This window comes from Bidens hawaiensis, unplaced genomic scaffold, assembly GCF_021521415.1.
Source record: "Bidens hawaiensis isolate Kalapana, Puna unplaced genomic scaffold, B.hawaiensis_p1.1 tig00043502_1, whole genome shotgun sequence".
Taxonomy (NCBI): domain Eukaryota; kingdom Viridiplantae; phylum Streptophyta; class Magnoliopsida; order Asterales; family Asteraceae; genus Bidens; species Bidens hawaiensis.
The window spans coordinates 49576-71199 of record NW_027497712.1 but is presented as its reverse complement, the minus strand read 5'-3'; the positions used below and the strand labels follow the sequence as shown (position 1 = coordinate 71199).

Sequence of the window (21624 nt, the reverse complement as noted above, 5' to 3'; positions counted from 1 at the left end):
TGGCAATTGATGAAACGCACAATCGCTTTTGAAAACTTCCCGTACCCACATACCGCCGAAAAATTGTTTGAATTGGTTGATGAGTTATAACTTGAAAAATAAAATATTTTAGATGTCGTTTGACACCGCATCAAACAATTCAAAGGCAGCCGAAAAATTTATCATAAAATAGTCACCACCTTGTTATGGGAATTTTTTTCATGTTCAATGTGTTGCACATATTATCAATTTGGTTGTTCAACAAGGTCTCGGCAATGAAAACATGGGTCAAGATTAGACTTGCTTTAGACTTATGTTACAAGATGTTTTCAAAAGTGGTAAAAGAAGACATCTTAATATAAGAACTATTGCAAATCGGTTGAAAGAAAATATTTGGGGCCGAATTGGGACGTTCCAACCCGTTGGAACTCAACTTGTCATATGCTCAAGTATGTTTTTGCCCAACGCCAAACTTTCAATGTTTTCATAACAATCTTTTTGATCGATGCAAGGACGATATGCTTCCCGAAAGTGTTTGGGTCAATGTCGGTTATTTGTTGGAGTATCTTGATGTGTTCAAAATCGCAACAACTAAGTTATCGGGAGTTTTTTTTATCCTATTAGTTGTTGGATTTTGCAAGAATTGTAAAACATGTCTTTGAAATTTAGAGAGTTTGAGGAGAAGAACAAACTCTTCAATGATATTGTTGCGGTAATGAAGGAAAAGTTCTTCAAATATTATGAAGACATACCGCCGGTGGTTACTTGTTCCACCGCTTTAAACCTCTATTGGAATGTTAACGGGGTTGAGACATTGATCGAGGAAATATTGACAACATGGGCTTGAACGAGATCGACCTGAAGTTGTCGACGGAAGCAAAGGAAATGTTTAACAAAAATCTTCAAGAACTTTATGACCATTAAATTTCAACTTTATGGTCCAAGCGCAAGCTCGTCTTTTGTGAAGCAAACAACGAAAAGTAAGCCGCGCAAGGACAAACTTATAAATTTGATGAATGCGGTTCATGAATCGGTCGCTAAGAGGCAAAGAGGAAACGCACCAACTAGTGAACTTGGTCGATATAGTGGAGCGCAAACTATGTTGAGGGCGCAACGGTCGATGAAATTCGCGGGATTGATATTTTGGCTTGGTGGAAAGGAAAACAAAACAAATTTCCTATTCTTCCGCCATGGCTCGTGACTTGCTTAGCGTCCAAGCCTCAATGATTGCTTCCAAATCGGTTTTTTCTCTTAGTGGGAAGGTATTATCAATGCGAAGAACAAAACTAACTCCCTAATCTCTAGATGTTTGCATTTGCCTAAAGGATCATTAGGATGGGGTGGATCGTATACAACACAAGGCAAACTTTAAAGACAAAATACCAATAGAGCGTCCTATTCATGAAGAGGAGATGGAGGAAGGGCTTTCTTTCGGGAATTCAGGTGGTGAAGAAGACGAGGATGAAGACTAAGAAGACTTGTAATTTTTATTTGTTTCAGTAAAATAATTTATAACACGATCAAATTTCAAGTAATTTTTAGTTTTGCTTTGTTTATTACTAGCAATGGTTTATTTCTTCGGGGCATTTACATATATCCCCTTATTAACTTCATTTATTACATATATCCCCAACCCTTAAACTTAAATTACATATATCCCCTTTCTTAAACTTAAAACGATCAAATTTACCCATTTTGATTCTACAATGACAATTCTACCCTTATTTTAATTAAAATTTACAAGTAAAATATATTATCACATCTACAGAAGATGGGATTATGGAGAATTGGGAATAGCAGCTAAAAAACAAAAATCCACAGAAGATGGACTGCACGTCAACACATCTCCCTGCCTACCATCATTATATCATGCCTCAATTAGATGATTACCACCAATCTATCATCGATTGTGTCTGATCTAACCTGAATCTTGTGGCTTTAGTTTCGCCGGAAAGCATTGAGCTTGGCGGCAAAACCCGATGAGCCGCTGTCGTCGTTTCTTCAGTCTTGTCATCCTGCCACCGTCCCACGCCACCGTCATCGGAAATCATATAACGTCGTCCCTGTTTATCAGCCGCTGCTGCCGGAGACTTGGCATCAGCCGGAAACGAGGGTCAAAATATTGATTGTCATATTCAGATTATTCAGATTATCCTGCCGGAGATTTACATTTACCCAGCTATTTAACTAACAAAATTGATTGTCATATTCAGATTAGGTTTAGGAATTAGGTTTGGTGATCCTGTGTAAAATTTAAAAGGGCATTTTTGTCATAAAGTGTAATTTTTTAAAAGAAGGGGATATATGTAATTTAAGTTTAGGGGTTGGGTATATATGTAATTATTGAAGTTAATAAGGGGATATATGTAAATCTTCCTATTTCTTATTAGTCATGTTTTATTTTTTGTTACTTTTTCAATTGATTACAATAACGACGAACATTTTATTATAAAAAACAACACATATTACAAACATTATTAAACATGACGATATTAAACATAACAAGTTAAAAAAAACAAGGTCCGTCGTTTTAATCCCGCGTTCTACAACGACTCAGCGTTGTTACCCGGCGATGGTAGGTGCTTGAGTTGTAGAGCCGAACGACTCTCCCGCTTCTGCTTTCTTGGCATCCAAGCTTTTTTTCTCACGACAATACTTATTAGTATGCTTGTGTAAGGTGGAGTTCGTCCCCGCTTTCAGAAACTAGGAACAGTACTTGCACCAGACCATCTCTTGTGAGTCGGTTATGACACACAAATCATAATGAACCCAAACCTCGGTGCATCATGTTGTTTCGATGACTATAACAACGTCGACGTTACTTGCCATTAAACAGTTTATGTGATTCATATCAGGTGGATTGTGAGTGATTAGCTAGAGGACCCAGTTGTGACGTTCATGTGATTCATATCAGGTGAGTTTCATGATGTCCTTTTTAAGTTTTTTATGTTTTGGGCTAGCATACACGTTTTATGACGATTTTACCGTTTTGAAGCATTTGGAGGATATTGCATAGTTTATGTTATTTTTACTATCTATGCTTGGAAGTTTGTATGATATATGATTGTTTTATTTGTATGTGTGTGTGGGGCCACCACATTAATGTTTTTGTTAAGCCGTGACCGGGTCGAAGAGAAGTATAAAATTCCTTAATTCCCCTGTTGGGGGTTAAGGTGGATGTGTCCTGGGATAGTTTGATTGTCCTTTGGGTGAATGGTGTTTAAAAATCCCCTAAAAGTTTATCTGTCCTTGGGGTGAAGTTTATTTGGGTCCTTAACTTTGTGTTTTGGACTTGAGAGGATGTGACCCGTGTTACGTGCTTAACGGAGGAAGTTTATTTATTTATTTATTGATGCTAATTATTTATATTTTTATGGAAGTCGTATGTTATATACATTGGTCGGTATTTAATAAATTTTGATGATAAAAACATGAACTCACTCAGCTAAAGCTGACTTTGCGTGTATGTTAGAATGATTTCAGGTTGAGCGTGGATGGGGTTACTGCTTGGATGTGCTCAAGACTACCCCAGGTCCCCAGGCAGTTCTAGTCGATGCACCTTATCGTGTTAATAATTAAGAAAATTTTAATTTACATTTTGTTTAAGGATAATCTTTGGATGTTTTGTTTATTTTCCGCTGCAAGAATACTCTGTGTTGAATTTTTGAATTATATGAAACCGGTTTATCTTCTATATTTAAATTTTTTTGAATGACTACCAACTGTAGGACACCCGGATTTTTGGGGTCCTACAAAGGTAGAACCATTCGATACAAATTATTTAACAAATTATCATCAAGTATATCTTTCTTAACCTAACATTAAGTCCTAAACCATTGAATTTCTACAAAATCAATCCAATAAATTAATTATATCACGGGCGCAAGTTGCAGAATTGTCGGGAGACCGTCACAACGAAGTTCAATTGCTGCCAGAAAGACTCCATACATCGTCCCTACACCGACGCTACAACTGGAAACCGCTCACGACGGCACTCACGTACGGGGTATGCAAACTGTGAATGTACAAACAGAGACGCCGACACCGGAGTTAGCTACAGGTGTCGGCGGTTATAGTGATAAATAGGACAGTCAGACAGACGTCGCGAGCATGTCGTTAATGGTATCTTATTGTTTTGAAGGTGGATGATGGAGGTTGAGAGATCAAGGGAGGGAAAAAAGGAGAGGGGGTGCGTTATGTATGTGACGGTGAGTTTTTTAAGGAAAAGTTTGGATTTTAATTGGGTTTGGGCATGTATATATGAAAAGTCTTAAAAACCTTTGGGTCCTTTTGTATGTTTGGGCCTCGTGCCACTGCATGGTTTGCACAGCCTAAAAACCGGGTCTGCGTTCAAAGAGCCCAAAGCACATGCGTGACTGGTAAACATAGTTCCGGCTAGAGGTGCACAAAAAACCAGAACCGGACCCCGAAAAAAAAAATCCAGAACCGGTTTTTTTAAATTCGGGGTTTTAATACCCGAACCCGACCCTACCTGTAGGGTGCTGATATGGTAGGACTTCCAATGTTGAAATCTGTACCCGATCTAAGCCCGATAATACCCGAAACGCGAGTTTTTTGCATACCCGGATATTAATGTTTGTGTACCTGTGGTTGTGTGGCTGCCCACAGATCTATAGTCGTTCTCCAATTTTTCTGGAGCACATATATGATATAAATACTTGTTTAGAGCAACACCTTTTGATATACTGGTAAAAAATTTGAAAACACATAAAATATATGTTTTTTATATAATTGTTTAGTTGTTTATATATGTTTGAATGAACTTTGAAGTTTGTATGAAAAAAATAGAGTTAGGATAAAAAAAACAAAACAGACCCGTTGACAGAAGAAAGCTGTAGAAAAAGGGTTTTTTTTTAATACCCGAAAATAGGGTATTTAAAACCCAGAAAATAGGTTTTTTTGATACCATGAAATTGGGTATTCAAATTAGGGGTGAGCAAAAAACCAAATTAACCGAACCGAAACTGAATAACCGAAAAAACCGAACGGAAAAAACCGAACCGAAGCATTAACCGACGGTTAATTTTTTAGTTTTTTGAAAAACCGATTTTTGGGTTTTTGTAATGTCTACACACAATAAAAAACCGAAAATAACCTAAACCGAAACCGAAACCGAAAATAACCAAAAACCAAATAATCGAATAACCGAAAACCGATTGGTTGGTATTCTAAAATAACCGATAGCTTAGGTTTAGGTTTGGGTTTCACCCAATAACCTAACCGAACCGAAGCATGCTCACCCCTAATTCAAATATCCGGGTATTGAAGACCCGACTCCATACCCGACCTAAACCTAGTGCATATAATATGATTTTTCAAGCCAATACCCGAACCCCAGACCCGGTTATTGATTATACCTGATTTACACACCTCTCGTTTTGGGCTCAGCTATTGAAGATTGAGAAAATGAAGGCCCTAATCTAAGCAGGCAAAGAAAGAGGAAGCTTGTGTTGTGATGCAAATCCCCATCCATCGACTCATTAATTGATTGATTTGATATTCCTCCTCCTCCTCCCAGATCGATCCATCCATGGGTGAAATAGAATGGAGAGTGGTGGGTTTAGCGCTGAAGATCTATCCACCATCATCCCAACTCACTGGCTCAGAAATGGACTCTCTCTCGTACACTCCTTGTCAGTAAGTTACTTTTACTTACTACTTTTCATTCTCAACTGTTCCCATCCCATTCATTACCCTACAACAATATTATTTATATTATATTCTACAGCTGCATTTGCATGTCTTTTCCACATCTCTCTTAGGAATCACCATATCAAACACCATTGCTGGTGAAGAAACCGTCCACAACCTACATATTGCTATTCATCTGTGGAAAAGGCGCTCACTCCCACACACACAACCAGCCCATGGAGAAAATGGCCGTTGCTGGTCTCGTCCTTGTTCCCGCCTTGTCTCCTTGTGCGACCACGCTTCCCGTCGGAAATTCATCATCGATGATGCTACTTGCTATTATAGTCTTGTTATTAGCTCCTCTAGTTATTATTATTATTTACAAAAACACTTGCTTTTTAACATTATATTTGGATGGATTTGTAGTACGATAACTGTCACGACATCGTTGGTGGCTTTATCGTTCTATGGTGCGAGCCAGCTAAAGTTTCATTGTATGGAACGCTACGACAAGCTTCTGGTAGGCTCGGTGCTCTGTTTAGTTGGAATCTTGACACTTATCTTCCATGATCATGAAGGACATACACATACTGGTTCAACTGAACATGTGCACCAGAAGCTGTTAAGGTTATTATGAGAATCTTTGTTACCCTTTATAATGAGCTTTTTATTTTGAAATACTTTTATTGCCAAACAGGGTGTTGTCCAGGGGCGGATCTACGGTAGTAACGGGTGGTTCCGCGGAACCACCCGAGTTTCGAAATTATAGTGTATTTATATATAGAAAATAATAAATGAACCACCCTATAAGTTATACTGGAATCATCTTAAAAACATATAAAGTGCTTGCCCGGATGGTAGTTTGTGGGTTTTGTAACCCGGAGGTCGCAGGTTCTATTCCCGGTTTTTTTTTTTTTTTTCTTACTAAGTTACCCTAACTGATGTTAGGGTTTTTTATAACAAACATATGCAAAGCAGCGCCTCTCTTCGCAAATAGGCAACAGCAGTCGTCCACCGCCATCCGCCGCCGTATATGACCACCGTAAGCCACTGACCACCATCCACCGCCGTCCGCCGGCGCCAGCAGCCTCCCTCAGCCACTCCCGCTGCCCGCCTGCCCCGCACAACCCCTGACCAACCAGTCTATCAGTCTATCAGCCACTCACTCTATCAGTCTATCATTCTATCAGCCACTCATCCCGTCTTTGATCCTCGTCCTCTTGCCACTGCCTACTCTTACTCGGAGTCTCGAATCCTCCCACTTTGAAGGTAATAATTTATTGTTAAATGTTAATTGTTCATAATTGTTAAGTGTTAACTACTTAATTGTTAAGCTATTTGTTAAATTTAGTTTTAGTTTGTTAGATTATTGGTTTTAATTTGTTAGTTTGTTAGTAACAAATTATGAATGGTTTAGCGTATTTTTATTATGTGTTTTTAATTTCTAATGACGGTGTCTCTTTTATTATTTTATCGTATTTTTATTATGTAATGAACTTTTCCCGAACCATCGAACCGAACCGAACCTCAAACCTACCCGGAATTTTATATATCCGACTCGGTGAAATTGAAACATATAAAAGTAGTGCACCACCCAAAAAAAATTCCTGGATCCGCCACTGGTGTTGTCTATTACTTACATTGGAACTCCTATTATATGAAAATTCTCATGTATCTTGTAAAGTTTTTCAAAATCTAATTCTATTGTAATGTTCTTGATTGGGAAGATTTAGTTGTTTGCATAAGGAAGTTGTCCATCTGATGAAAAGGGAAATCGGTTAAAGCTAGGGGTGTAAACGAGCCGAGGTGAGTTTTGAGCTTGAGCTTTGCTTGTTTTATTTATGGTTTTACTTGAAGAACACGACCTGTATATTTAATATTGTCAAAGAAATCACCCTAACATTATAAATTCATGTAATGTGAACATGGATGTACTGAACGAGGCAACTGGTTAGTGAATTGTAATAGCAGGGTTGAACGAGTAGTAAACGACTTGGTGGATTGAAGTATATGAGTTAAACAAGGTTGTAGACGCTTAAAAATTTTGACTGTATAAAATTGTTTTCTAATTCTAGATTTAAGATGGGTCGACAACTAAGATGTTTAGTTGAGCGGGTTAAACATGTCAACCTAGAGAAACCGATGTCAAAAATATAAGACAAACAATTTTTGTTATTTTTTGGCACAGTTAATGATTAAAATCTTCACTTCTGCTACTACAAAAAATTAAATATATTAACTACAAATTCTTGGTACATTCTTGAACAAGGAACACATAAAATAAGAAATAAAATCCATCAACACACACCAAGCAAACACTTTAGTGCTTGATGTCCATCTCATCAGGGTACCCAAACAATACAACATACACACTGGTAGTTACAAAGAAATAACTCGATATCCGACCGACCGACACAACATTACTAAAGAACATGGTAATAATTATTTCAGACAACATCTCACCAATTCGGCTGCGATAGGATGCGTTATATAACTCATGTATATACAAGCAAGCATCCATCATCAGCTGTTTGTTTATCTGATCTTGTTGACGTGAACGATATCTTAATTGGCTTTTGTCTGTTGCGAAACTTTGCTGTTTGAGCTCCCGATACCTTTTCCTGTCTTGCCTGTCCAAATATTTTTGACCCGTTAACTCGTTAACTTATGAACGAGTCGATTGGAATTATCTTTATCTGAAACTGGGCAAATAGAAAAAAACTAGGGGCGGCAATTGTTGACACTACCCAAATCCGACACGAAAAAAAGGGTTTGGGTCGACTAACATGACTCGCTTAAGAAAATGGGTCGGGGTTGGGTTGATCAGTTTTAGTATTTAAAAAAACTTTTATAATTATATTTTAATTGTGTTTTTTACGTTTTCCATTGTTCTGAAGATACACTTGTAATTTCCAATACATTTTCAAGATTCATTTAATATCTGTCAAAAAAAACAAAAATCATATTACTCATTTACTCTGCAGACTCTATATTATATCAACTTCTTTTTTTTGATAAATGTGTTAAACGGGTCATGTTCGGGTCGACCCGAATTTATGTGTCTGCAGCTTAGGGCCGAAATCCTTGACACAACTAATAATATATTAATATGGGTCGGGTTCGCGTTGCACATTTCAACCTGTCAACCCGCAACCTATTAACCCGCCAACCCAACACGATTGACACCCATAGAAAAAAACATAAAAGGGGGTCAAATAGGTTCATCGAGTTAAAAGTCAGATATAGACGCACTAACCATTACTGGGAAGTGATAGCCGCTTCTTTCCTTGATTACCAAAATTCGAGGACCTCTCTTTAGGATTGCTATGGGATCTTGACTGGACAGAATCCTTAAGTGGTTTTGACTTTGACTTGACAGGCAACGACGCGGGAACTTGTTGAATGCTAGTGGACTTGATAGGAGAAGAATCAAAGCCATCAGATTGCGATTTCTCATTTGAAGCAGCGGTTTTCTTGCCAGCAGATTTTAAATCATGTTCTTTAGCAGACCCGTTATCCTGAATCTTAATTTCATCTTTGGTGTTGATGTCAAGAAAACGGTTTTCCCATGGACGGACAGCCATCCATCTCTCCAGCCAGTTCCAACCCCAATTGCTTTTATCCGGTTCAAATCCCGAGGGAGTTACCTGTTTGGATCCTGCTTGCCACTGTAAAAAACATGTCATATACAAAATTCTGAAGGGCATTTTCGTCACTAGGCGTGGTTTTTTTTTGCCACATTTGGGATACAAAAAACTTGATACATACTTAAAAGTAGTTTCAATACATGGGTGGTCTTAAAAGAGAAAAGTTGAATGTATAAGTAGTATCTACATACACTATCCTTTTTTTAACTAAAAATAAAAAGAAAAGGGACCGAAAGAGATAAAGGTACTATCAGCATAATTTGAAGTGTTTGAAATTTGAAATTTTAAGAATTATTTATATTCAAGCATGTGCAAAAAAAAAATGATATTTCAATTTTAAGGGTTTGGATCCTGCTTGCCACTGCAGCAAACAATCAATCACACATCTTTTTTTTTCAAAATTCTGAAAGGCATTTTCGTCATTAGGCGTGTAACGTGTTTTTTGTCACGTCTGGGATACACAAACCTTGACACATACTTATAAACTAATATCAGTATGTGGGTGCTTTTAGAAGAGAAAAGTTGAATATATATATATATATATATATAGCCGCTACATGCATTATCCCTTTTCACGCCCTGCTTGAGGTGCGCGCATATTTTGTATATATGTGTAAACCCTCGGGTGGGCAAAAGTGAAATTGCACTAATTTTGACGTTATTTTACTAATCTCGTGAAAATAAAGTTAAAAGTGACGGAAGGTTAATCAGGCATCATGTGGTGGCGTTGATAGCCGAAAGACGAGGGTACATGCACCAATCAGCCGGTATCCCGATGATTGAGTGCTATGTGTTTTATGTCCAAGGCTTGATGCAAAACTACTATCGAGCCGGGGGTCTCACCGGAAGCAGCCTCTCTATCCCTATGGGGTAGAGGTAAGGCTGTCTACATCTTACCCTCCTCAGACCCTAACATAGCTTTGCTATTGGTGGGATATACTGAGTACGATGATGATGATGATGATGATGATGATGATGATGATGATGATGCATTATCCCTTTTTTAAAAAAATAAAAGAAAAGGGAACTGAAAGAGGCGAAGGTACTCTCTACAAAAGTTGAAGTATTTGAAAAGCAGTATTATTTATATTTAAGCGTTTGCAAAAAACATGATATTTCATATTACCTGGTGAGCAAGAGCATATGCCATGGCTCTTTCACGTTTAGCAGCTGCCTCTTGTCTCTTTATCAACTTTGCTTGGATTTCTTCAACTGATCCAACACTATCACACCATCCTTGCTGGCAATTAAACGGTAAAAACGTAAACCAACCAAAGATAGAAAAGGAATGGTATTTGCATATCATGTGATGGGGAAGGCGTGTACATTAACAAAACGATATAAGGAGTAATCATGTAGTAATCTATATCTATATCTATACTCTTTAATAGAAAGCTACATGTTTTGCCACTTGTCAGTTGTCACTCCCACTTTAATCCTCATAAATTTTCAAAAATTTATTATTTATATTATTATTATTTTATAATTCATTTATTAAATATTTAAAGTTAGTAACTGTTAGTTTAATCTATTTTTTAATTTTCTTGCCTAATTTCTAAGTTAGTATATTAACACCCATAATTTAAGAACATACAAAAAAAAAATCAAGATTAAAAAATAATTATTAACTATCCTACAATTATATTTTCCATTTTTTATAACAAAATACTCTATAAATACATTTCTTTCTAAACAATTGCAAAAATATTAAAATGTTATCTTCATTATAATTTTTATTAATTTTAATCAAACACGTTATAAAACCCATTATCAACACAACATATAATATATTGTTAAATTGTATTTTGATTATTTATTAAATATTTTATTGTAATTAATTACCCATGTAGTACACAGGTCTCAAGCCAGTACTTATATATTACGTCCAGTGAAAAGCAGGAATCATTGCTGTTAAAAACTTTTTAAACCTTTTGGCTAAACAAATCCTTGTTCAATGTTTTGACACATAACCAGTTGGTACATTTAAATTCTCGCATCATAGACCAAGTTTTCGGGGATAAAACTTAGGAGTACAAGTGTTTAAAAGAGCCTAAACCAAAATTCAGGTTAAGAGATTACATTTTAATTGTCATTTCAGTTAAGTTACTCGAAGCGGAAAAGAAAAACAATTTGCGGTTTGACTGCAGCCCATGACTTATTAATTCATTACTTTTTAATCCACAGTGCTCACCTCTATTTCGCGAACATGGGCCTCGTGTTGGAGTTGCTGTTGATGTTTTTGTTGCTCGGACTGACCTTCCAATGAAATACGAACACGCCTGGCTCGAACCCGTGCCTGAACCCTAACTAAGGCTTGCATACACCGAAGAGTAATTGCAGCTTGCTTTCTCACAGCATGGCCTCTGACTAGAGCCTGTAGTCTGACCAGTCCTTTAAGTGCTCTTAGTGCTCGCCTAGCCTGAATAGTTGAATGTGCAATGACAGCAGTTAGTAAAACTCAGGCATAGATTTTTTTTGTTGCCTAAGGCTTCAACAAGCATAACAGTTAACAGTACAGGTGGTTCAAGCGGGCGGGTTGGCAACAAGTCAAACGAATTCAAATGGGTCATTTTTATAGTGGTCAAAACAGGATAGGTGGGTTTGAACTGACACGCGAACGGTTTTTATTCTTCTCCATTTATGTTTTATTTACGGTTGCAAAAACAATAACAAATTAAATATTTGGAATAATAATAATAATAATAATAACAAGACCATCTATAATGAGTTTTATAAAGCAAACACCTACTGTTACATCCATTCATGTATCGATAATCTTAAAACCTAAAAGCAAATACAACCTAAAGCATAACAGTGAAAAAAATATTACCAAAAATCCTCGAAAAGCAGTTTGGATGTGTGTAGCCGCCCACGTTTCTCTCATATGTTGTTCCATCTGAGATGAATCTTGTATTTGTAGTGTAGTAGAAGAAGAAGAATTTGTAACATCTTGAACGGCACTGCTATTGCCATCTTCAGCGTTGAGCTTGGTTAAAAAATCTCCGTTGTTTATCTCTACGGAAGTTTTTCTTCTGTGACGAAACTTTCCAGCATTCACTCTCTGAAATTGATTATGCAAATGCAAGTAATGAGATAGATAACACTAGTACACCACATTTTATAAGACTTTATTGTTAGACAAGTAATTTAAATTTAAAAAGAGGTGACTAAAATAAATACAGAGATAGATAGCTATATAGCATGCTATAATAATTATACTTTATTATAAACAACATGTAACTATCACTTTAATAACAGTTTTAATTAAAAATAAAAGTTTTTTATAAATATAATTTGAGATCTGGAACTTCTAAACGCTCCTTGATAAAACTAATTTTTGTTAAAGTGTAAAAAAAATATTTAAATTGGGATTAATAAAATTTTTTAACTATAATTTGAAAAAAGATAAATTAAATGGGTTTAAAATTAAGTCAAATGAGAATTTGTATAAAGCTGTCCTTATTAGCATTTTATATACACAATCGAAGATATGAGATAGCACCCAACTGAAACTTCATCTAAATGTTTATACAATAGGTGCATACAAATTAGTACAACTTCTAAAGCATCCATCAGACAATCACTAACATTTGGATACATGAGCCTCATAACTAAAGCTTTAAACCAATTTTAAGGTCACAAAGTAGTTCTGTTTAATTCATTTCAACTTATGTTTTCTTTAAAATTTTGCTAAAAACTATAACTATAGCTATGTTATTTGACTCTTAAATCATATATATAAGCAACCGACTATACACAGGAGGTTAAAAGAAGTATTAATTTGTAACACTCTTATCACATTCACTAGTATGGAAATAAGTTGCCACCAGAGCATCACTTGAGCACATAATATAAGTTGCCACCTTAGCATCACTGGTATTAAATTCACTAGTATGAAACATTTCACATTTTCATGGATCATAGTAATTTGCAGATCTTCAAACCCTAAATTTCATATGTAACATAACCTCTAAAGCATCTATAGCCACATTTTTACATGCCATTTACATAACTACACCTCAATTAATCACTTCCAAAGTGTGTCACAAACCAAAATTTAACAAACGATAGTTTAACCGCGCATAGATTTATTTCATATCAACACTACCCATAATATAAAACAATACAAGTACTACACTAGGTATTGGCATGTATCTCAAAAGGTGTGATTGGTCAGCATGAAAATATGCAAACAGGAATCGAGATTTAAGTAACAATGTGAAAAAAGATCATACAAACAAAATTAAAGAGAAAAACTAACAAATAAACATGCATATGTTATAACTAAGTTGCATTGAAGTTATGAAAGTACTAACACTACGTCCATCTTCTCCCGGACTTTGTGATTTTCCATGTTTCTTCAATCCAATGAGTGCTCTAATCCATTTTCCAGAAACACCCATGCTTGTACCTTACCAACTTCAATTAAACAAGCAATGAGAATTAGTATATGTTAAAACACCAAAACAAATATAATTATTTCATCAAAAGAATAAATGTTTTTCATCTTCTCCAGTTGCAGAAAATTGATACACACATTCGGGCATAACATACTAACAAAAAAAACAGACTTTTTCAGCAGTTTTTACTAAAAATTCAACAGCTGAATCTGGTAAAATGGGGCGTTTGAATGCGAATACTGTGATTTGAAGTTGCAATAAATGGCGGGTCAAAATAATTCAACTTGTATAAGAATATAATAATATTAATTAATGCAGAAATCTCCCTAAATGTGAAGAGGTAGTTGTGTTATTCTTGTGATTGGGTGCAAACGAGCCTCAAATGAAGCTCTTTTACACCTCACAGATGCATAAAGACAAAACACTATAGCAAAGCATATATCCCTAAATCAACAGAATTTGGTCGCATTTCATTTCATTGTAAACCAAATAAGGTAACAACAATGAATGGCGGAAATAAAAGGTACAAAACCCTAAAACCCATAATTAATTACCTTTAACTTGAGTTGAGTGTAATTAAATTCCAGCAACAAATATCATTCTGATTGATTGATTGATTGCAGATGTAGAAACAAATATCGTTTCCAGCATTCATTAAATTAAATTAAATCAGTCAGTCAGTTGGGTTGACCATCAGCCTATGCGTGGCTATAAAAATATCATCATGGACAAATTTAAATATTACAATAAACATATAATATTCAAATACTTATACACTCGGTTGGCGGTTGGTGATGTTTGTTTATATGTTATACTATAAGTAGAAGTGGATGCACATCCTATTGTTATTGAACCATACATAAATTATTTTCTTTCGATGTCAAATGATAGGTAGATGAAACAATCAGGCATAAAAAAATTCATAACTTCAAAAAGATGTACATATAACAATATAAATATTTAAAGAATAAAACACAAACACAAAATAAATTTGATTATGATTATATATAAAAATAATAGTTTTTGTAGGTGTCTTATTAAACAACAAAATGTTTTTTTGTGTACTTTGCTATTTTGTTGATGATTGGTGTTTCTCCGTCATCCGAAAACATTGTCCTTTGTGCTCGCTTATTAATTGAAGAGATTTATAATTTATTTGTAGGATCAACTACAAAATTGTGAAATGATTATAGATATTTACAGAACAAAAGGCACTGACAAATACACGAATATTTAAATAATCAATAATATTTTAGGGAAAGAAATATTACTTAACTCGCCTAAAGTACTTTGACCAGAACAATTATATGCACATAAAGACTGATAAAGTACTTGAGATTGATTGTGGTTTCCAATTTATGATGGAGTTAGACAATACTTTTATGTGTTTTATTAGCATAACTTGAAACCACATAAAAAATATGACAATTAGTAAATAAAAATATTATATGAATTACATGTATGTCTTTGAGATGCATGTTATTAACGAAAAATGTGTATATTAAAACTAATGAAATTATTGTCTTGTTGATCAAACATAATTTAATCATTGAACCTCAACTTAACAATATATTGTCAAAATTGTATAACATTGTTAGCATTCTAAATCTTATCTACTGGTTTATGTTTGTATACAAATTACATTTAAAAATTTTAAAACTATTGTCATAACTAATACAGTACAAACAGCCGTTAATGAAGATAATAAGATACAAATTTACCATTTGGTTGCATATTTGTATGTTTTGATTTACCTTTTATTTCGCCTTTGGTCTACAAAGATTTTCCTTCATCGACTTCGATTATCACTTGAAATACTTTCTTTGGTATTTATCGTAACCACTACAAAATATTAAAGCATCATTGTTACATTCAAAAATGAAATTATTTAATAAAACATGCATAACATGTACCATAAGTGTTGAATTCCATCAAATAAATTTTAAATAAAAATTACCTACGTTGTTAAGCCTGTATGAAACATTGTGATAGGTTATAATTCTTTAATGGATTTTGATAATTAATTTTTGTTCCAACATTATCTATAACATAATCAAACCAAACCAAACCAAAAACATTATGATAACCAGTTGATGTGCTCAAAACAGTGAATAAATATTAACTAAATTAAACAAGTAATAAAAACTAGACTTAAGACTCAACTAAGCAAAACACCGGCAAGTGTACCGATTAATTGCACTAAAGCTAAGTAAGTTCGGAATATCGAACCCACAGAACTCTATAAAATTACGTAAATTAACTAATTAGACTCGACTTACGACACGACTATTTATTAATAATATTTTAAGGGGGATTTTAAACTAATATTAAACTAAGAAAACAAATAAGCAAGTAAACGAGAAACAAACAACCAAACACAAGATCGAAACCAATCAGAGAAGGAATCTACCTAGGTAAGAATCATATGCATCAACAATCATCAAGCAATGGACAAATAACATGATTATGAAAACTGATTTCTAAACGTATTCATCTAATAAACCCTAAAGGACCCTTGACTGAATCAAACGACATCCCAAAGATAATTATTAGATTATTAAGCAATCAGTTATATTGATTTCCGCAAAGTTATCAATTAGGGTTAATTAATAGTATCTAAAGCAAGCAATCTTACGAAACACTAAACCTTAGATAACTTGATAAATTAAACATGACATCATGAACATGGATCAACACAATAAGTAAGAATATTGTCACTACTATCCTAGCATGCAATTGATCAAGACACATGAACAACTCCTCACCTTACAGCTATTGGAATTTAGCAAAACATTTAAAACCCTAACCAACTATCAACAAGCTTCTATGATCTAATAGGCCTATTCAACCATAATAATCAAAACACCAAGTAATTGATTAAACATAAACCCTAAATCTAAGAACACAATCAATAGATAAAAGATCCATGTGAAGCAATAGTTAATAATCAACCAAGATAATAAACACTTATACGCATCATGAAAGCAAAACCAAGTCTTTTACTATTAATAAAACAAAACCATAATCAAAAAATTGTCCAAAGCAAGAATCATGCATCAAACATGTTCATCAAACCTAGGTAGACATGAAGTCTAGCCTATAATCATTATTAAAAACAATCCTAAACAAGTATTGAAAACAAAGAGAAACATCATGAAAAATAATGAACAAGAACAAAGATAAAGAACGAGAGAACCCGTCTTAATCGACCCTTGAACACTTGTATGAAAGCTTGATGATCCTCCTTCTTCCTAGCCTCCAAAACACCTTCAATCTTAGCTTAAACCCTTGGAAAATCGGCTGGAATCAACTTAGGATCGGCTAGGGACATAATGATGTTTATATATCGAGATATCGGGCTTGGACTTGCAAAAACGGGCTGGCCAGAAAACCTAGGCGCCGCGCGGCCCCCCTTGGGCATTTGCCTTCGCGCGGCGCGGCTTGCTCAAAAAGGAGGTTCCGGAATTTATTATTATTTCTTGATTATTTTTGTTAGATTTTGATAATATTCTTTCTTGAACTCCAAGTAACGAAAAGAATCTTCTAGAACTTGTTTCCCTTGCTTCTCCAAGCCATCATCTACATGACAACAAATAAAAACTCTAAGTGAAGCAATCACGTAATTATTGACAAGAAAAACGAACAAAACACGAACTTAACCTTCACATGATATGATAGAAATAATTAAAGCTTAACACTCAAGACACCAAAAGATATAAAACATAATAAATAGATAAAACTTGACTCAAAAACCCTAATTAATAAAAGATAAACGAAACTCGAATTAAGGAAACACAACTTTACACGGGATTCAAGATGTATAAATACATGTATATCAAATATCTCCAAACTTACTCTTTTTTCGTCCCTGAAAAAGTCTAATGCAGTTGGATCAGAATCGGAAAATAAGGTCTTAAAAACATATAGGTTAATTTTTAAAGCTTAGAAAAACACAAAAACCGCGATCACCGATATTGTTGTCCACTTAAACCCATGCCTTAATCTTTACCGGGACAAATAAGATCCGAAAATTTTTTACTCAGTGGTTACACAATAAAGACCCGCTTATTTTCAGCTTTTACCTGACCAGACCACCCCAACTTGACTTAAACCTCAAAATTAGCATATTTAAAACTTTTTGTTGCTCTATTTTTTATGAATAGTTAAGACGATCAAGGGTATTGTTTATCCACCTAAGCTTAAGCATCAAAGTTTACCAAGTAGCCATTAGATATTATTAAGGTTAAATTAATTAATAGCTAGTGTTCCCCACAACATGACATACCCCGTTATCAAGCAATACACCGAACCATTACCATAGGTGAGTATGCAAAATTTCATCTGTAGGGCTTACATGTGGCGTGTCCCTTGTGGTCTGTTTCTTAATGGTAATGAGACGCGAGCAAGGGGACCCCACATGGCTAACAGCGTGGATGATCAAATCTGTAATGCATTTGTACTTTTGTACTTTTTGTGATCATGTTTAAAGACTTATGTGGCAGAAAACTGCGGGTTTGCTCTTTTTTAGCTTTATTTTAAATATTCACAACCCCATTTGAAATTGTGAATACCCAGATGAATAGTCGGCATGCAGACCCATGGTCTCCGGACCCGGGGCATCCCATCAATACAAGATTTAAGGTTATAAAACCATACGCTAATGATGTGTAAAACACTAAAGCTAGCAGTTTAAGATTTATATCATAGGCTACACGACATACTCTAATGTTAAACCTACCCAAGCATCATATGATAACGTATTCAATTTTTTTAAACTTTATAATATTTTCATTTTTCATACCAAGAATTGAGGCTTGAGTATTTCTGACCTTTCATTACTTATTTTCTACGGACAAAACGCTTTACCCACAAGAGATTTCCGACCCATTTTATCAAATTTGCCCTTTCATTTTCAAGGCTGAGCCTACCGACACATCCCAAGTTAAGTGCGCTTTCTTTTATTTATCTCATATTATTAGTAGTTTGAAAAACCAATTTCCGATTAATATCATCATCTCCCACTTTAACGCAAAAAAACTAGATTCAAGGGACATTTTTAAAGCATTTTTTCAATTTTTATTTATTTATTTTTTTTAAACAAAATCAAAACCATAGACTCAATTTAAACTACGACTCAAATATCCTATCTCCACACTTAAATTTTGCGTTGTCCTCAATGCAAGGATAAGGACGACTCAAAATAAAAATAAAATTAAAATAAAGTCGGACTACAAAAACTAAAAAACTAAAAAATTAAAAATCAAAGCAAAATAAAATGTTAACAAGCTAGATAATGGAAAAGACTTAGCTGGTAATATGCGCATGAAACATGATGCCAAAGTCTTAATTCCATGAATGCCCTCCAACAACGAACGTGCTTAGCAAATAGTAACTCCTTCTCTCACACGAACGCAAGCGGCAAAAACAAAACAAACACATCTAAAAATATATCTTATCAAATTGATAGATATTATGCAATTAAAGTGCTTTCATCAATCCACGAATATATAAAACATGAATAATCAGGAGCAAAGAAATAAATATAAAGTATACGGCTCGGCTGATCCTCCATCCCCACACTTGTCTTTTTCAATATACTCTTCCTTGGGGATTGTCTCTCTAGCTCATTCAATCTTCAAACTCGCAAAACTCGAAAACACAAAACAAAGTCGAACTACAAAAAACTACGTTAGTGACTCAAAGAAAAAGAAAATAGAAATAAAAATAAAAGAAAATAATACAAAGCCTACACTTGAGTTTTCACTCAAGAACCCATGTTATGCGAATCACGTAGCGGGCCGAGTGGAGCTTCCTCCACCTCGGTAAAACTCCAATGCCCTCAAGGATTCCGAATCACCATCCGACCATTCGTCAACCTTTGTCTTCTTCTTTTTAACTCCACGAACATTTTCAAACCTACGCTTTCCACCACATCTTTCTCCAACACACTTTACCATTTTCCGAGAACTAGAAACCTCTCGCCCCTTCCCCACACTTAAACTCATCGAACGGAAATTGTCAAGACAAGAATCCATGCCCGAGATAAATGATTCTATCGAGTAAACTTGATGACATGGATCGATAAGACCGTCTTGACCACTCGGATGTCTCATGGACTTGGCCAAATAAGTGGCACTATCATCACCAGCTCTAAGAGTTATCTTGCCTTTAAACACATCGATGATTGCCCTAGCAGTACGTAAGAATGGACGACTCGAAATAATAGGAACTCTCTCGCCGGCCTCCATATCTAAAACAACAAAATCCGCGGGAAAAACCAAATTATCTACCTTGACGAGCAAATTTTCCACGACACCCCTCGGATACTTAACGGAACGATCGGCTAAAGACAACGTCATACGAGTAGGGGTGAGCTCTCCGACACCCAACTTTTCATATAAAGACAACGGCATGAGGTTTATGCTAGCTCCAAGATCGGCTAATGCTTAACACGTTGTATCACTTCCGAAAAGACATGGAATGATAAAAACGCCGGGGTCGGGTAATTTTTCTGGAACTTTATTTAGAACTACTGCAGAACACTCTCCATTCAACGGTACAGTCGACAACTCCTCCAACTTATCCTTCCTTTTAAGAAGATCTTTCAAAAATTTGGCGTATTTAGGCATATGCTGAAGGACTTCGACGAACGGGAGGTTGACATTTAATTGGCTAAATATATTGAGAAAATGCCCGTAATCCTTCGTATACTGTTGATGCTTTAGACGAGCGGGATACGGGACAGAAGCAGGGTTAATGATGTGTGGTGGTGGCCGGACTCCAACCGGCTTCTTTTCAACTAGTGGCTCAATAATTGGTGTTGTAACTTGTGACTTACCCGGAGCCTCTACCTATATCTCCTCATCTATCAACTCATCGTCCCCATCTTTCCCAATTTCTCTACTAACTACCTCTGGACCAAAAACCCTACCACTACGAGTGGAGATGGCTTTCAATTGAGAAGCCGTATTAGTTTGAGGAATACCCGAAAACTGACCTGGAGACCTTTCTTCTAAACGACGAGCAATAGCACCAATAGTTCTTTGAATATCGAGAATAGAAGATTGTTGATTCTTGAAAAGTAGGTCGTGCTCGGAAAAACTTCTTCTGTGTAACTTGATCTCTCTCCAGGATTTGCTTCATCATCTCTTCCAAACGCTCAATTCCATCGTTCGAATCCTGCACATTATTTTGAACATTAGTACTATTGGTATTATTATCATTAAAATACTGACCTTGTCCTGAAGCATAAGAACTTTGAAATCCGGGTGGGGCGCTTGACAGACGCCAGTTAGAATTATTCTGATTCGGGTTCTTGTAGGTGTTCCAACTCTGATTATTGTTGTTGTAATTATTGGGAAACCTATTCTGACCAGCGACAAAATTGACCTGTTGATTCATCACCGGGAACTCTAATGTACCATGTCCACCTCTATAAAACTCACACCTGTCCACCTTGGCCTTCAGCTCCTTAACCTCTCGAGTTAGTGATTCCAAAACATCTGCCACACTAGTATGCAAATTAACCTAGTGTACACCTCGAGCGGATGAGCATGTACTGCTAACGGGAGTGGAATTCCCGTGATGTGGCACTTTGGCAAGGTCCGACTGAGCGAAGCTCTCAAATATCTCGTTACATTCGGCGACATTCTTCCTAGCCAGTAGACTTCCTCCCGCGGCTGTGTCGAACCGAACTTGGGTTTCGTAGTTCAACCCATTGTAAAATTTCTCCACGAGAGCCCATGGTGTGAGACCATTCTGTGAGCATCGAGACAACAAGCTCTGAAAACGCTCCCAAGCATGACAATATTGCTCCTCCGGCTTCATGTGAAACGAGTGAATCTGATCGCGAAGAATAGCTGCTTTAGCAGGTGGGAAGTATCTCTTGATAAATGCCTAACGTAGTGCTTCCCACGTAGTGAACGTGCCGGGCGGCTGAGTGTCAA

The 21624-nt window shown here is 35.7% G+C and overlaps 1 protein-coding gene across 1 annotated transcript; it reads right to left on the bottom strand.

The window, feature by feature from the left end:
• Positions 1-7816: 7816 nt before the first annotated feature.
• On the bottom strand, positions 7817-14393 carry LOC143594330 (protein IQ-DOMAIN 5-like). The gene is made up of 7 exons (XM_077073664.1): positions 14233-14393; positions 13600-13697; positions 12109-12335; positions 11470-11697; positions 10405-10518; positions 8888-9299; positions 7817-8261 (listed from the first exon to the last, which is right to left on the bottom strand). The coding sequence occupies exons 2-7, from the start codon at positions 13679-13681 to the stop codon at positions 8197-8199; spliced, it is 1128 nt and encodes a 375-aa protein (XP_076929779.1). The 5' UTR covers positions 13682-13697; positions 14233-14393; the 3' UTR covers positions 7817-8196.
• Positions 14394-21624: the final 7231 nt, after the last annotated feature.

What these genes read in the sequence shown, in the direction of transcription:
- LOC143594330 (XM_077073664.1), bottom strand. Translation starts at nt 13,681, where the DNA reads ATGGGTGTTTCTGGAAAATGGATTAGAGCACTCATTGGATTGAAGAAA. An exon ending in AAGTCCGGGAGAAGATGGAC is followed by an intron (nt 12,336 to 13,599) that starts GTAGTGTTAGTA and finishes AATTTCAGAGAG; the next exon opens with TGAATGCTGGAAAGTTTCGT. An exon ending in CATATGCTCTTGCTCACCAG is followed by an intron (nt 9,300 to 10,404) that starts GTAATATGAAAT and finishes TGTTTTTTACAG; the next exon opens with TGGCAAGCAGGATCCAAACA.